The sequence below is a fragment of the Puntigrus tetrazona genome, chromosome 12 (genome assembly GCF_018831695.1).
Source record: "Puntigrus tetrazona isolate hp1 chromosome 12, ASM1883169v1, whole genome shotgun sequence".
NCBI classification, from domain to species: domain Eukaryota; kingdom Metazoa; phylum Chordata; class Actinopteri; order Cypriniformes; family Cyprinidae; genus Puntigrus; species Puntigrus tetrazona.
In genome coordinates this window covers 9,338,538-9,356,466 of record NC_056710.1, presented here as the reverse complement: position 1 = coordinate 9,356,466, position 17,929 = coordinate 9,338,538, and the positions used below count along the sequence as shown (strand labels likewise).

The 17,929-nt window shown below is 38.0% G+C and overlaps 1 protein-coding gene across 3 annotated transcripts in view; it reads left to right on the top strand.

Moving 5' to 3' along the window:
• thrab (thyroid hormone receptor alpha b) overlaps positions 1-17,929 on the top strand; it is a 628,197-nt gene that overhangs the window by 583,383 nt on the left and 26,885 nt on the right. For all 3 annotated transcript variants that reach the window (XM_043253352.1, XM_043253351.1, XM_043253353.1), the window contains one exon: positions 15,178-15,427. In XM_043253352.1, coding sequence (XP_043109287.1) covers positions 15,372-15,427 — 56 coding nt within the window. In that variant the 5' untranslated portion in view covers positions 15,178-15,371. The remainder of the gene's footprint in view (positions 1-15,177; positions 15,428-17,929) is intronic.

The following is a 17,929-nucleotide window of genomic DNA, read 5'->3' as shown; positions in this document are numbered from 1 at the left end:
GTTATTGTTTATAAAGTTCATTGAACCGAATTCAGTAAAACAATCTCGCGTTCAAAGATCAGCTACTGTATAGCGTTACAGGAGATTACAGACGACAGCTCTGTGAGGAAACCTGAGCGTTATTGAATCAGTATGTATGTCAGGGCGCGAGCACCACTGTAGCTGTGTAACACTGTAACCTGTTTCCCTCTCGCTCTCTTTCTCTCACTTTCCCCACCTCTAATGCACAGAACAGTGGCGTCTTTCTCCCGCAACCCGAAGTGTCGGTTTCATCCTCGTCATCTTTAGACACGGTTTCTGCCAGCGGCGTTCGAATCATGCCCAGAATACACTGCAGCACTCTACAGGAAAAAAAAAAAAAAAAGAATGTACCTGATGTCTGGAAAATGAGAACCATCTCTACATCTCTACACATTCCCTGTTGGATGTTAACACTATATCTACCTCAAGCCACAAGTCGCATTGCATTCTATGCGTTTAGTTTTATTTTCCCACCCGGTCGAGGATTATTGTTTATCCTGACTCGATATTTTTATTTCTGTTTAACAAGTACAGTTAAATTCAGCCACTTGAAACCAATATATACTTCTCTGAGCGAACGATTTGTGTGCTTTAAAAGAAAGCTCTGCTGTTTTTCACACTCAGCTGTGCGCGAGACGAGCCGATCACGGAAAAATGAAGCGTACCTGGGTGTTTAATCTGGTCCCGACTGCAAATCCAATCATATCTGCTTCACAGGGAAGAAAGACCTGAGAAATTGAATACTATCTGCATTAGCTATCATCACCTTCTGTGTCATTATATGCCAGACTCTGTACCTCACTTCAGTCGTTTCACCTCTACCTGCGTTTGGCCTGGATACCCGAGTACAAAGATCATGTGTAATGTATGCTTATAGCAGCCAGCAACTGCCAGCCATGTGTGTTTTTTGTGTGTGTGCACTAGGCCTCTACTGCTAGTGTAGTAGTTTTTTTTTTTTTTTTTTTTTTTTTTCTCCAGTGGACCATCTGTTCTCTCAGAGACTCTTAGATTCCATATGGTCGGGATGGAGTGGACACATTCTGATGCAGAACCACTTATGCCACCAAGGGCGATTTGTCCACCCAGTAGTAAAGAAGTCAAATTAACTTTTGACTTAAAATTGTAGGTTAAATTAGCTTTTCTGAATTCGATTTTAACGATTTTGCTTCAGTTAACTCCTAATTTGCTGCTCATTAATAGTTATTCTGGTAGTTGTTAAATTTAGGAATTGGGTAAGTCTTTTGCGATCGATTTTACTTCTGTATTGTTATGTACTTCTGAAAGAATATTGGATGAGGAAAATAGAGGGCGTGGTTTGTTTTTTCTACTGTTAATTAATTGGACGTAGGAAAGTAGGCATTTCATTCAGAAATGAACACTGACAGTTGGAGGGAATTGTTCACCAATAAATTAGCAATGTGAGCTAAGAAAAATACATTTTGAATTCAAGCATACCCTTAAGGCGTCTAAAATATGGTCATGCAGAGTAAGCTGTTATTATATGTTTGTGAAGACTAAACATGAATGAGGATCTGAGAGGAGTAATTAACTATGACTAAAGTAGCTTTTTTATTATAGAGAGATCACAAAGATACTGGTTTAGAATTTATTTAAATATTTAAACCAAGTCCCTTATTGATTAATGAGTGACGCGTTGAATCATTCATTCAAGCAATTCATTTATAATGTTGTTGTTGGGGGTTTTTTTGTATTCAAGGTATTTAGATATTACATAGAAATTAGATGCCACTTATTGATTGCAGACATAGACTGAACGTTCCAGTCTGGCAGATTCTGTTAAAAAGCTGTTAAGAAGAAGGAAAGAGGAGGCCTCATCCTCCTTTCACCCTCTTCCTCTGGTTTTCTCTCTCCCTCCCTCATATCTCCGGTCGTCCCCTGTGTGTGGTTATGATCAATGTTTATGCACCATAATGTTTCCTGACTCTCTTGAGGACTCAGTGTGAAGGAGGGATTGACCCGTCTCATGCTATGTTAGTGGGCCACGTTGAACTGCTGTCCTGTTGATTAAGTGCCGGGGGCCGGCACTTCTCATTACGGCTGCACATGGATCCCGAGCTGCCAAACGCATGGAGCATGTGCAAGAAGTCCCACCGCAAGTGCTCTGGGAATTGGAGTCCATTTCCTCTGTACGCCACCGCACCATAAAAGACTAAGAAATGCAGTATTATAGTATAAGAAAGGGACCGTTTGTGCTTTAGGTCACGGTGTTCGATGGGCCCTCAGGGGCCATACCTACAGCACTGTGGATTTGGTGAAGATGCGATGCATAATGTATGTCTGAGAGAGAAGGAGGTAGAACCCCATTACCCACAATCCACAGGCACAGGAAGCACAGTGTTTACCTGAAAATAAATAGACAGAGTTATCCTCAGAGACTTAGTCTTATGCATGCACATTTATTAAAAACAGCTCAGCTACGCATTCCCAAAAAGCAAACATATATGTACAAACAATCCGATTAAGATACACAGACATATACAGATGCTTTGCTTACAGACTTGGATGTATACAGGAAAACATGATGAATTCCCTGCTAAAAGTTGTCAGGCACCTAGTTTTTCATCTCGCTTCTTCTCTCCTTAATGTTGTGCGGAGTAAGGCCTTGGCTTTGTGAAAGGACATGATGTGAATGCAGAAAAGTGAGGAAAGCAGAAAAATTATTAAGTAACTGTTTCATTTCAAACCTTGGGGCAATTTGCCACAAGCCCTCCATCTCCTGGCTCCCCTCCTCCACATGTATTTACTTCTCTCTTTTCCTGCATTATCTGCTTCACATATCTGAGCCTGTTGCGTCATTTTTAGCTCTTTTTAAACTGGCGCTAGTTTACTCTGAGAAGATTATGTGATTTTGTGTTTTTCATACATACTTGTTTTTATCCTGATCGTTCACAATTTTCTCACTTTTTTTCTCACATGCATCCACTGAGAGGTTTGACAGGATTGTGTGTGTGTGTGTGCGTGTGCGTGTGCGCGTATACAATATTCTTCACAGTGCCTGGTCCATTTTCATAATTAATTTGTTGGATTAATATCTTCGTGGGTAAAATGAAAAGGAAAGAATGATAAATGTGTGTGATGATATTAATATGTGATCCAGTCATCACATCACGTTTGACTTCTTCATATGTGAAATTAAAATGTTATTGCAATTAATTTAAACATGTATGTCATCTCAGCACGGTTATCTGTGTGATAAGGGTACAGCAAACCAGTGTTGACAGGGTTTTATAAATGTATATGTGTGTGTGTGTGTGTGTGTGTGTGTGTGTGTGTGTGTGTGTGTGTGTGTGTGTGTGTGCATGTATATGACGTGTGTGTGCATAATTCAATATATATATATATATATATATATATATATATATATATATATATATATATATACTGAACTGCAAAAATTTTGAATGCACTGTATGTTGCTTTAAATGAAAGTGTCTGCCAGATGCATAAAAATAATAATTAGAATATTTTTTTCAACACTCTGTTTAGATCTATTTAGATTAAACCATAAAGTTTAACCGATTATATCAAACCAATCATGAACTGTACTTTGTGCAGGTCACATTATTACATCAAGATGCTGCGTGCTGAGTATGTTCTGAAACAAATGAAGAACTTTTTTTTTATTGATAACCTAGTATGTTCTCTGTATTGGTGTATTATATGCACTGTTATTCACAGACTAAATAATAGGGAAGAATTTTTATAAATTTGGATGCAAATTTGTGCGTCTTATTCGTGGGTTGTTTTTATCTCGTTTAGACATTTTTTTAAATTCTAAAATATGAAATTAAAGAATGTAAGCAGTTTTTCATTTCCTTTTCTTCCTTCATAATTCAAATAATAATAGTTTCAATTATAGAATTTCAGCAACGTTCCTATGTCCTTTTCATTGTGTTTGCCATTAGCTACTTCTACACTGTCAGGTCCTCTGCCTATTTTTTTTTTTTTTGCTTTTTATGAACAAGACGAACTCGTATGACAAACTGAACCAACTATTTTATTCTGTACATAAAACAGAAGCAAACAGTCCAGACAAAAGCATGTGCTGCGACATGTGTGACGGTGCCCTGATTTTTGATGGGGTGTGAGGTTGTTTTTGCCTCGAGATGTGGAATGCATCAAGCATGTGCATGTTTAAGGCCACGTTACGGGAATTTCCAGCCAGCTTCTACATATGCGTATTATGGATTTTGAAGGTACAATATGCAAGTGTACTAGGGGTGCTAATACGATCCAGGACCACACAAGCGTGGGAGGATGGGTCCCGACTCCGGCACAGGGCCAAAAAAATCACCCCTCTCCCACAGGCGCCATCATCCTGGTGAGCGCCGCCACCTTCTCGGCTTTCAAGGCTGCACAACATCCGGGAGAGGGCCCCCGCTCACCCACCCGCCAGCACCTTTAGTCTCAGGGGTGCGTGCGAGCTCCCTTGGCCCTCTGTTTGCCACAGCGCCCTACATTTATAGCTCATTACGGAGGTGACTGAGATGAGGAGGTGATGGGTGGAGGTGACAGGTGAGGTGATGTTGGGGCGTGATGCAGGAGGAGAGCAGCGTGTGGCTGCTTTAAGGGGCGGTTCGCCCCACGAGAAGCATTTACAGGTCGTTCACGCCACAATCAGCATGCTGGTCTACGCTGTGTAGTTTTTTGTTTTTAAAAAATGTGGCCTTATTTATTTCTCTGGGTTTATTTGCTCTGGTGTTTATGCATTTGGCCGACAGCTGGTGTGTTTTATGCCATGCTGATGCTTGGATTTGTACAGCGTGTGTGTGTGTGCGCAGCAACAACTGGACATGTTGTTCTGTATTTTATGAGAACTTACAGGACGCAAATGCCGCTGCCAGTAGTAAACACATACGTTTTCTCTCAGAGTGACAGGCGAGCTGTGTGGTGGAGTCGTGAGAAATGATAGATGTTCCTCAGATCACCTTTAACACTGTTACATCTTGCATGACTTTATTCAGCTTGAAAGTGCGTCTGATATTGTGTTTTGTTATGTCATTTCACGTGCATGGTGAAAGCAGTCGTAGAAAACCTGGAAAGAGTGCTGGGAAAGCAATTCTGTCATCATTTTCTTGCCCTTCTGCAATTCCAAACATTCCGTAAAACACACAAAAAAACAATACATACCATGCAAAACTATTAAAACTGGTATACAAGTTTCTCAGAAGAAAGAAAGTTCATGTTTGGAAATAACTTGAGGGTGAGTAAATGACTAAACTTAGTTTTGGCTGAACTTTTCCTTTCATAAGAGCTTGTACATCATTTACATTTTTCTAGTTCCTCTGCTCTAAAAATGTTTTATTGATTGCTCTTAAGTAGTGATTCAGTAGCAAATCAATTATAATTCGTTGGCTAATGTGAATTGCAGAAATCTGTTAAAGGTATCGTTCACCCAAAAATTTTAATTACCCTGTGATTTACTTTATACGGCTTTCCTCTTTTAGAATCTGAATTATATTAAGCTTTATAATGCCAGTGAGCAAATTAAAAACATAAAAATTATGCATTTGTGTAAGAATAATATCCATATTTAAAACTTTAAAATCAGTCATCTCTAGCTTTAGTTAACTGTCCTACACATGTTCGTGAGAATATGGCGTTCCAGTTTATGACGAAGTTGTAGAGTATAAGCTTCAGTGAGAATATGCCTATGATATTTTCCTTTCAAATCTCGCTTTTGTGTTCGCCACTCTGTCGTGAACGTGCATACGACAGATAAATATTTAACAGATGATAATTAAATGCTTAAAAATTAAATTACAAACCATATCTAACCCATACCGTAAGCTCCTAATCCATACTTCCAACTTCTCCTCTATTGAAGCGTTGATTATCGTGTAAATTTGAAAAACAGGACTTTTGAGAACTTAAACAGAGGGGAATATTTTCAGTATTTTACTCATACAACATTACAATACATTCCAGGCCATTTTGAGCCAAAATGAGTCACATGAACAAGGTACCTCAAACATCAAACACTGTCTTTTGGTTTTCATGGGGGAAAGAAAGTAATACGGGGTTGAAACAACATGAGGGTGAGTGAGCGCTGACAGAATTTTCATTTTTAGGTGAATGGTTCCTTTACACAAACAGCCCAAGGGGGGTTTAAAGTCAGTGAGACTTGCTGTCATGTCTGGTTTTTCCTGCTCTGCTGTTGTGTATATGTCCAGCTTCTGAGACTCTGTGAGGGAAAGTAATAGAGTGTGAAAGAGAGCTAGTGATAGGCAGTGCCTGCAGCTGAGATTGCCCAGACCGGTGAATGCTCTGGCAGCGCATGTGCAGACCGAAGGGCCTTTGGCCAAGATACCACACCTCTCAATCTGCTTTAATTCCCAGCACAACCTACCGGGTGTCGCTGAGCCACAGGGCTGTCCCAGCCTCTGCCAATACACACACGCATCGGAATTCCCTTTGTTTCCACTTGGCTTGGCTTCTGCTCCATTCATAAAAATACTATACCTGTTTATCTGATTGACTGCCAAACCTCACCTGCTGTGTTTGCTCGGAAGTGTGCTGGAGCATTTAGGCTCTGTTATTAGGCTCGTGATATCGCGCGCTCCACAGACGGCAGGTTTATCGCGTGGTATCTCAGTCCTGTACTGCTGTCCCAGGCACAGACCCTGGTGACGTGATGAAGTACACACAAACAGGTAAGCAGGAAAGAAGATAGATCTGGGCTCCTGTCCAAACACAGTGGTGACCTTTGACCCCACCTGTCTCCCTGGCCTCTGGCTTCGTTCCATTTCTCTCTCTCTCTACGTTTGAGTATCTCCTGCTTAAAGTTGTGTAAGCAGTAGGGTTGTTAGTTGAGTCAAATATTTAATCACATTTAATGTAGTGGTTTTTGATAGTTATATAGCTATTCTTAAGGAAAGAAAACTAATAAGTATTAGGTTAATTATTAGCATTGGTAATTTGTCTGAAAGGCACATAGTGTAAACATATCCATCAGTGCTTTTAAAGTAAAGTAACTGAAGTGTTTCCATAATTAAGTAATCCTTACACATGTAATGTCCCTTAATTTGAATTAAAGGTATAGTTGCCCCCAAATTCTTTTAAAACCTGTATGACTCATTTTGGTTTAATAATTGTTTACATTTTAGTTTAATTTTGCTGTTTTTGGACATACACCAATTTTGGTTGCTTCTAAGAAAACATTAAAAGGCCGGTAAAACTAATGTATTTGATTTATGTACTATATATATTGATTTTAAGGTTATTTTTTTTAAAGATAATTGTTTCACTCAAACATTTTTGTATATATCAGTTTGTAAGCTGGATCAACCAATTCGTTGAAAGATTGGGTTTAAAAGAGTCATTTATGATTTTAATATTGTGTATAATGAACATGCCAATGAGAGTTAGGGCCAATTTTCAATCAATAATGACATCATAATGACATCATTATCATATTTGTGGTGTTTTTGGGGCCTCAGTGAAGCCCTAATTCATTTTCATTACATTGAAAAAGTGGCCAGAATCCCTTTTTGTGTTCTACAAATGAAACTGTCTGACAGGTTTGGAACAACTTTTTAAATAGTGACAGATATCATAATTTTTTAATGTACTTGTATGTATATGTATGAGACACCCTATGTGGCTCCAATCATGTTTAATCAGCTCTGAATGTTCTCATCATTTTTTAGCATTAACACAGAATGAAACACTTACATTGTCAAATTGAATAAGCATTTTAAATATATTTAATTAATCACATGTGTTTAATTTTGACAGCCCTAAAAAGTCACTCATTAGATGGAAAGCTGTGCATTCGGTCTGTTTGGCTTTACGTTGCCTCAGAGGAAGAGCAGTGCGCCATCTGCCATGATCTAAGGGGAAGTTCACAGCCTCCTCCCTGACACTGAACATGCATCTGACTGCAGTGGGATCACTTGATAAGTTGCTAGGCTCAAGCAATTCCTATTGGTATGCCGTAATAAAAAATAAATGCTGAAGCATCCATCTTAAAGTAAATCTCAGGTTTTTTTATGCCTGACTGACTGGCCTTGTGAAAGATTAATGGAGCATGATTTAGCTATGCACAAAGCCGGCAAACCCACAGAGAGCTCAATTCGCAGAATCTTCTTTTTAACCACCTTTTGAGAACATCAAAGTTTTGTTTTTTTGGATTGATCCACCTTAGACACAGCGAAATCGGGAAGGGTAAAGCCTCTAATTTGTTTTTCAAATACAGTCACATTCTTGGCAGCGTCTTGACCCGTCTTTGCCAAAGGCATGGTGGAATGAGGGAGGAGGCCGTGCGCTCTTTGAAGGGGAGTGTTTGTGTGTGTTGGGGAGGTTGGGTCAGTTTCCCACAATGCCCTTCCTTTCCCCTTTTTGTTTCCCCCTAAACATCCGTCTGTGCCTAAGGGAAGTGACTTTGTCAGACTGACCTTATGCAAGATAACAGTCGTCTGGCTGCATAGTCTCCCTCTTGCATTTGAGAAGATCCACCTCATTAATTTTCCTTATTCTTGAGCTAGAGAAGATGCTAAACAGACACAAGCTAAATTTCTCCTCAGATAAGATGGCAATTATTCAAAGGCAATAAATGTCTAGGGTGATTAATGTTGTAAAAGCACAGTGTTAGATAGAAGCTGCGTTTTGGCAAAATAAGTTCCAGCCCTGTCCATCAGGAAATATTTTACAGGTTCAGATGACAATTGTAGATGGTTATATATCTACCTTCCTGAAGGACTAAAATTGACTAAAGTTGACTTTTTGACATTACTGACAAGTAATGAGAGAGAGAGAGAGAGAGAGAGAGAGAGAGAGAGAGAGAGTATATTTGTATGAATTTTGTGAATGCATCATTCAGTTGCAGTGTATCATATGGACCAGCATTGTTACTCTCCATTGGCTAACATTCCTAAACTGGTTGACCACTCTTCTCTTTCAACTTCTCTCTTCTGTCCTTTTCTGAACCATATCTCATCCACTCTTTGTAAACCTGACATGTAGTAGTAACAACTACTAAAAGGTCAACTACCGAGAGACAATAATAAGGCATGTGGTGACTTACAGAGGCAGTTTAACAAGCTATCAATCACACAACTTTATCAGCCCACTCCACCTAATGTAAACAGCAATCGCTGGGAAGGAGGATGAGTGAGGCAGGGTCCAATATTAACACTCGCCAAGTTCCAAATGAACCAAAAAAAAATATATATATTTTTTTGTACTAGTATTTGACTAGTATACGTTTATCTGGAACATTTTAATTACAGTTGGCTTCAATGCCTGTTTGTGACCTAAACCTGCCACTATCTCTGCTTTTAGAGACTGTGCCCAGGTCTAGTTTTATTTCAGGCACACAATCACAAGGAATGCGTTTATTCAGTTTCATTTTAACGTCAAGGTGCTACTCAGCAAGCATATGTGTGATTGGTGCATTAGATCTTTTAGTTAGGTTGAGATCGGCAATCAAGCAAACTTGAATCTGTCAGTCCCTTTGACATACAAAAAGCTTTTTTTTTCAAAGGCGGCGAGTTGACTGGTTATATAAGGATTTCTTCTTACTTTGGCTTCTTTGTGAAACATTCATTAAAGTATGGTGCCCTCTGACTGGCATAATGGCATCTGCACAACGTGGCCTTCACTGAGATCATATCGAATCACAGTCCAGAATCTTTATCTCCCGGATCATCAGAGCTCTGTCATTAGCTGTTCATAAGTATAATGACCAACCTGTTAAATCCCTCTAGACGAAAATGCCTAACTTTTAACCATCTTATAACTTATTTGTGTAATTGAACTGTACTGTGGTTGAAATTATGTAAATATAATTGCAATTGTAAAAATATTAGGAAGGCTGGATGGAGCCTTCTATTCTTAATAAAAAAAGAGAGAAAGAGTGAGAGAGATTGGCTAATTAACAGAGGCTGTTTCGCTCTGCAACATACTATCTAATTATTCTTTTTCATCCTGCTTTCAAACCAGCATTTTAAAGCATTGAATTAAGGGCAAGAAGAAAGTAGGAAAACAGAGGAAGAGAGAAAGAGAGTCCACTTTCTTCTTGCCAATTAAAAAGTTTTAGTGCGGCGTTTCAGAATGCAGAAAACAGCGACAAACTTACAGCAAGAAAAATGAGGCCGAAAACCTTACTCAGCTGCACCTGCTGCAGTTTTCATATCCAATGTATGCACTGTGTCAACATATATGTCAAGCATTGCCCCTTCACACACACTGCGTACCCGCTCCCTCACGTACACAGGTGCAGTGTCAAAGATACCTGCAATGCTCCACTTTAAAATTTATGTGGCCTTTGTGCATTTTTGGCTCCCTTTGCACTTTTTACAACAGTCACACACACACACACACACACTAAAACAAACAGTCATCATTAACAAACACCACCTCTCCTTTTTTACCTGTTTATGGCCCAATGCGGAATTAAACTTAATCTGCTGTGTTCTTTCTCTCTTTCTCTTTCTCCTTCTCCTGATCTCCCTCCTGTCCCTGTTCTCGCTCTGTTGCATGTTTAACAGGAACCCTGCCTTGTAAAGCTACATTTATAGATCCCGTATGTTTGATTGTGTGGGGCTTTATGACTTTGACCTTGACTGAACAGGAGCGAAAGGTAGACCTCCTACAGTATACAGGCCTGGGCAGCGACAAGATGATCACCGTACATTTTAGCCTTAAAAGGTGTTTAAGGGGCTTTGCAGTTGACACAAAAATACAGTGATTCTACGTCATGGTTGTTGATAACCTTATGACTGCCTTTTTTTGGTAGAACACAAAATAAGATATTTAGAAGAGCGTTTAGGCTGCTCTTTCCCCCAAGTCCAGTTCAGACAGTAATCGTTTCTCATAACCGCTCCACTACTGTAGCGCCAGCCCAATCTCGCCGCAATTCGTAAATATTTTGGGAGGGTACAAATTCGTATGGCCGCACTCGAATTCATACAAATGAATATGGCTTTTGTTAAATAATAGGCATTTTAAATCTCCTACACCTAACCGCCCCTCTAAACCTCCCATCACTGGGGTTTTAGACAAATCATACAACAGAATTAGCCACCTCGAAAATATGTACGAATTGGCCGCGAGACTGTATTGGTGTTGCACAACGCAATAAAATCTCCACAACACACTAGTATTGCTGCAACACAACAAAAAAAACAAATACACAACATTGTGCTCATTTTGTTGCGGCTCGTTTTGGTTGTGTTAATGAAAAAAATAATGGTATTTATTGTGTTGTGCTAATTGCGTTGTGTTGTGTCTTGTTCATTTTGTGTTTTTCTTTTGTTGCAGCTCGTTTCCGTTGCATTGAGCTAATCTTGCTGCGCTGCAGTTTTCATTGTGTTTCGCTTATGTCTTTGCGTTGTTTGTTGTGTTGCGCTAATCTGCTGCGCACTGCTGGGCCACCATACGGAAGAAAAAAATAGAACAAAACCTGCTCCCTCGCAGTGAATAAATTGTCATCTAAATGCACAAATTTAGAGTCAAATAAATTTTTAGTAATCACTTTCTGAAAAGGCTATACTGTACAATGTAAATAAATGTTGATCAAATAAGTAACACTTTAAAACTTGATATTAAGACTTGATATTGTGTTCATTTCATGTTTACTTAATTTAGCGTTTTTATGTTTTAAGACCATGACAGCCCCGGTACACATCCGCATTAATTGCATAAAGAGTGCAGCCTGACAATTTTTCAAAACATTTTTGCTGTAAACAATAAAAAGTCACACATTTAATAAAATTAGGGTTTAAAATATTATACATAAATGCAAAACTTAACATTTTCACCAATCTCACCAATCAGCAGGCACCATATAAAGCACTTTGTCATGAGCTACTCTCTCATAACTCATAATCCTCTCAAATCCTTTGTTAATCATAAGAGACTAATTATTGTGATTAGTTGCAGCAGTCCCACCGAGCGTCACACATGTTTTGGTAATAACCTGCTTAAAAACATTTTTACACACACACACGCATTCGACAGGAACACACATCAGCCGGACAAGCAGATGAAAAGGCCTGTTAGGCCGGCGAATATGCGAACAGGCGAACCCGATGAAAGATGATAGGCCAGCTGAGCATTAACTAATGCAGAACAAATGTCCTCTTGGCTTCATTGTCAAAGGGTTGCGTCACACACTAGCCATGCGCTTGAATCACCGAGCACCTCCGCAGTCAGATTATGGGCCGTTCGGTATGCGAGCGTTTCAGTATACGAGTATCATGGAGTCCCGCAGCACTCGGTTCTGTGATCGTGCTTTCTCAAGCTTTGAGCTTAAGCCGCCAGATCCTTTTCTTTCTCTTCACACACAATAAAACGATCTAATTCCCCTCTCTGGTCCGGAGCCACCCATTCATAGATGGATTCAGAGGGCCGTACGGCATGTTCTACGTCGGTTTGCGTTTAGGGAGTGCGCTTAGTAACTGTGAGCATAATAGATACAAAAGAAACATCGATATACACTTACCCATGCACATCTGTCAGCGGATCGCTTTGAGAATTTGCCTCGATATATCAGTTTTCACTTAAGGCGCGTTTGTAGCTGAGGCCAGACAACTTGTAGAAAGAATTAGGGCTGGGCCAAAAACCATATGTATTTTTAGGCTGATGACATTATAACAATATACATATCAGTGTTTTCTGCCGACTTTTTTAGATGCAACATGTTCATGGCATTCTATGCAAATTAAATGGTTTTGCTGCTTGCAATTGGATTATTTTTGTTTTTAAAGGACAATTAAATATATATTTTATCATATATATATAAATATATATATATATATATATATATATATATATATATATATATATATATATATATACAATGTACTAATATAAATATATCAATGTATATATTTTTTATATTTTATATGTAAATATTTTCTGAATATATACAGTATGTGTATTTAAATATAATAAATACAGTACAGTACACACTCATATTATTTAAAAAAACTTTTATTATGGATGCGATTAATCACAATATAATCGATTTACTGCACTAATATGAAATGTATATTTTAGTCAAAATTATTGTGATCCCTTATGTTTGCACTTAGCTTAGACTTGGTTGCTGTCAGAACAAGCCTTTATGCAAAATGGAAATACTCATGTGACTCTGAGAATATACCTGTGAATCTTTAATTATGCACCGAGGAAAACACGTCTCAAACAGCACATTGTATCTGTTAGCACACGTATCTGTCAGAGCACCTGACAGGGAAAACTGAGTTAAATTGTGTTCTCACGAGCTAGTTTAAGTCCTTTGTGTAAAGCATCTCATATCAACCAATATTCAGGTCTTGCTGTTTTCCTGCAGATGCTCAGGCTCTGCCCTTTGCTTTTTTCAGATGCACTCACGACATCAAAACTACCATCAAAACTATTATTTTTTCAGAATATATCAGATATAAAAAGAATCCTGGATCAGGGCCTTTTTTTGGACTCGTAGTCTGACCTTACTGAACTGCGACATCAAAACAGGGAGTAAGTTCGAATGCCGATTTGCTGTGTTGCCAAATCCCTAATTTGCTTGTACATGTTGTCTTCCTATGTCTAATCTCATCTGTTTGGACTTGTGTGTAAATTTCAGTACAGTCTGCATGAATAAATTAAGTCAAAATGCAAGTTAAAATACTGTAAGCGATGGCACGTTCACATCAAGCGACTTTAAGTGGTCCAGCTGATCAGAAAGCATAGCCCGTTGAACGGAACCGCAATAGTCATTTTCTCAATATCCTACCACCTAATCCAGATTAGCGAGGCAGTCGAGGGCTTGTGATCTACACAGGTTTTAAGACGCATTGTCTCTGCCAAAGAAGTGAAGTGGTGCCTAGTGGTGCACGTGAGCTCCTGGGATTGCACAGAGTATGTTGTAAAGGGAGAGTTGGGATTACGGACCTCCTAATCTGACTTGTTTCCTGGAAAGTGTGCTCGATGCTCCGGAGAGCTCGTGGGAGCTAAAGAGGAGAGATTCAGTGTAGAATATAGACTAGAGTTATTAAACTGGAGTATTTTTTGTGAATATAGACTAGAGTTTATTTTAAACTGGAGTATTTTTTATTTTTGCATCCAAAATAAACATTTTTGTTTACATAGTAGATATGTGTAAAACTATATATATATATATATATATATATATATATATATATATATATATATAAGAAAATTAAGTTTATATTTTAAATATATTCATTTGTAATATAAATTATATGAATAAATTATTTTAATAGTAGAAATATTTTCAGAAATATATACTTTATATGTATTTATATATACATTATAAATATACACAATACACTATATTATATAAATAAAAACTTTTTTTTTTATTTGGATGATTAATTGCAATTAATCATTTGACAGCACTAATTTATTTATTTATTTTTAATTAATTGATTACTTTTTGCAGAAAAAAATTATTTAATTACTCAAAAAATTATAAATAAAAGTATGTTGACTGAATACCAATGTTTGTGAGGGTCATGCCATTATTTGAGCATGAAATTATTGTTAATATTTTGATATATTAATACATTAATATAAGGTTTCTTTTATTCTTAAATGATTAGACTTTTTAGATTTTAATGACTTTAATGTTAAAACTGTTATAAAGCTAAATACATGAGTAAATTATAAATAACCTAAACATAAATATAAATAAATAAAAAGTTAATATTTTGTATTGCACCCCATAAAAATATGAGATTGGAGGAATTAATACAATGATATGATTACTTTTATTTGTAAAATTTTTGTGGCCTTTATGGTAAAAAATTCTATGAAGATCAAAACAAATATATTAATTAAAATTAAACACAACATTTATTGATAATACGTTTATTGAATTATTGAGCATTCATAAAAATATGAATTATCTCATAGCTTTTACCTCCCAGAGAACATTTTTGTTTTGCACTCCTCCAGAAAACTTGGCATTTGCTCTCAAAAGTTTTGTGCTCACCCTGAATCTTTGTGTTAGTTCACAAAACTTTTTGCATTTCTCCAGGAAATGCTACCCTGCTCATAAATTTGCGGACGACAGCAACACTTACTGTTTGATCTCAGAATCTTTTTCATCACTGTATGTTCTTACAGCATTCTGCATTGATTAGAGCACATGCTAATTTTGATTTGCTCTTCTTCTTTTTTCCCCAGACCTCATCACATATCGCTGCATTATCACTGGGCGTCTGAGTTGGAGAGTGAGGCGGACTTGGTTTGCGAGCGTCGCTCCGCAGAGCCATCCGATGACTATCTGACTCATCACAACCCGCGAATGACAGGCGTGCATTCGAAGGTGGGGCCCGCCTCAGTCTCACATGATTGGCTGCTGGATGGAAATAAGGTGAATGGAACACATGCCCAAGGAGCAAGACCCAAACCAATCAGAGGGAGAAGAGAAACGGTGAGCCTGTTAAGAACTGATCTCGCAAGAGACTTCAGACTCTTTTCGTGAACTCATTAGCTACAACATTAGTCATATTGCTCATAACCCGTACTCCTTGCTTCTGTGTCTATGTGTTTATCGAATTTTATTTCACATAGTGGCGCTTCGGGAAACTCAATTTTTCTGGTCAATGCACACAGTCTCCTACATAATTCAGTTTTCCCAGTAACTGGCTCCATTTGTGTGTGTGTACATCTCACAGTGAGTGTGGTTCTGGCTCTACGCCGTGCTTTAAAGTCTGAAGGCAGACGCTTAGAGACCGGCCTTTACCTCAACATCTACTATACACACACAGTTTATATAAGGTATGGAGCTGACAGAAAAGTTCACTAAAGCCTTAGAGAATGCCTGTTACTGTCCAAAATCAGCACACTCTCAAACCTAACACGCAAACAGACACACACACACACATGTGTAGGCTGTTGGTTTTAGCAGGACAGCTCAGACTGCCCCCTCACGTTCTAAAATAGTTTGTCTTAGAGGCAATAGTTGCGTTTTTTCCAGTTAGCAAAACACCTTTCAGTCTCAGTGTGTGTGAAATGTCTAATGCGTGATCTGTCCTTCAGGGTTTTCTTTATTTAGCACGTCTATTGTTGCTTTTTCGTTTTGCTGACCACAGATACTTAGTGATTTGTGAGGGTTAGGTATGTTGTTGCTGTGTCACATTAGTAGTCAGCTAGTCAGCTAGGTAGTGAGATTAACTAATCTTATGTTTAATTAGCTTATGTAGCAGGTTTTTGTGTTTACAGCACTACCACAAAATGTTAGTACTATAACAGCATAGTGTACACACACACACACACACACACATATATATATATATATATATTAATTTTGAGGACTTCCTGTAAAGACATTTAAGTTTCTGTTTGTATGTGGTATGACAATAGTTTTTGTCAAAAGAAAAGAGTAGAATGCTCATGAAGTGCATTGCCGAAATCATGGGGCCCTATGTATGTGTATATATATATATATATATATATATATATATATATATATATATATATATATATATATATATATATCCTAATATATGATTGAAGGTATGTGTCTTGAAGTTTACCTTTTACCATTTTACACCCCACTCAATGCATTATCCTCTAATTAGTCTATAAATGTTATTCAAGATTAACCATCATTAAATCAATGATGCTTGAGAGCAGGTGAAAGTGTTTCAGCCTGCTCAAGCGTTTTCAGTGCAATTATAAGTTTGCACATTTAATTACACAAGTATCATCAGGAACACTGGCACCACCAAACATGGCAATACATCAAGACCCCAGCACAACTTTATCTTTGCCGCAGACCTGTGTTTACGTGTGTGTGTGTGTGTGTGTGTGCACACGAGTGCATATAATGGACAAGACCCCAGGAATGTGGGGTCAGATTCCCAGCATGCTCACTCAATTAGCGATTAAACGAGGGCCCTTCAGCTTAATTACACCGAGGCCACCTGTCAGTACATTAGCTGATAACGGAGAACAGCATTCTGGGTTAAATCAAAGAGCCGGAGTAGCAATCACACGGTTCCGTTCCTCTTAATCGAGCTGATTTCTTCTTTCCTTACTTTCATTACTTGCTCTCTTGCTTCCTCGCCACTTCTACTAACTGCCTCCCAATCACCTTCTCAAGCCTATAGGGGTTCAGATGTTTCTTTTCCGAATAAGTGAGCATAAGTTTTAAACACTCCTTTAATTTGCCTCCTTTGAAGAAGACATTGAGCCCCACCCCCAACTCACGCCATTGGTTGATCTGGTGTCGATTTCCAAACAGAATTACTTGATTAAGGTTAGATTTGATGCTTGTTGGCAGTTTGGCATTATTACAGCAAACTGTCTTCAAGCATATTGTTTGGTTTGTGGTAAACTAACTGTATCTGGGCGTTCCACAAATGTCTGGGCTGATTTCAAACTTAAGATGTGTGGAGAAGAACCAGACATGATCACGTTGCTCTTTTGTGTTTATGCAAACACTACATGCCTGTTTGAGTCATTGTGCCACAGTGGACAGAGGAGATTAATGCTTCTACCTGGTTTTAATCTGTTCCAGCTGACATTGTGTTTCGGGATCTTCACCATTTACTTTTAAAAGCTCTTTGATTTGCATAAACTCAATTGAGAAGATTGTCCTGCTGTTTGTCTAGCCGTTGAAAAGGTCTAATCCACCTTTATCAAACAGAAAGTTTCATGATGGCTTTCCTTTTACAATATGTTGTTTTTCAATATATTTAAATTTTGATTTTGTTGTCATTTATTTTTATGGGGTTTTTTAAAGATATAAAAAGTCAAATCAAAATTGGTGATTAGAAATCTGAAATAACCAAGCAAAACATACAAGAGTGATGATTAAATTGATTAGTTCAGACATGAATAATTAATTAATAACTTTTATTTTTGAGTGAACTCTCCTTTATAGTTTTTTTGGACTTTAACATTATACATTTTGTGTATTCTGCAAAAA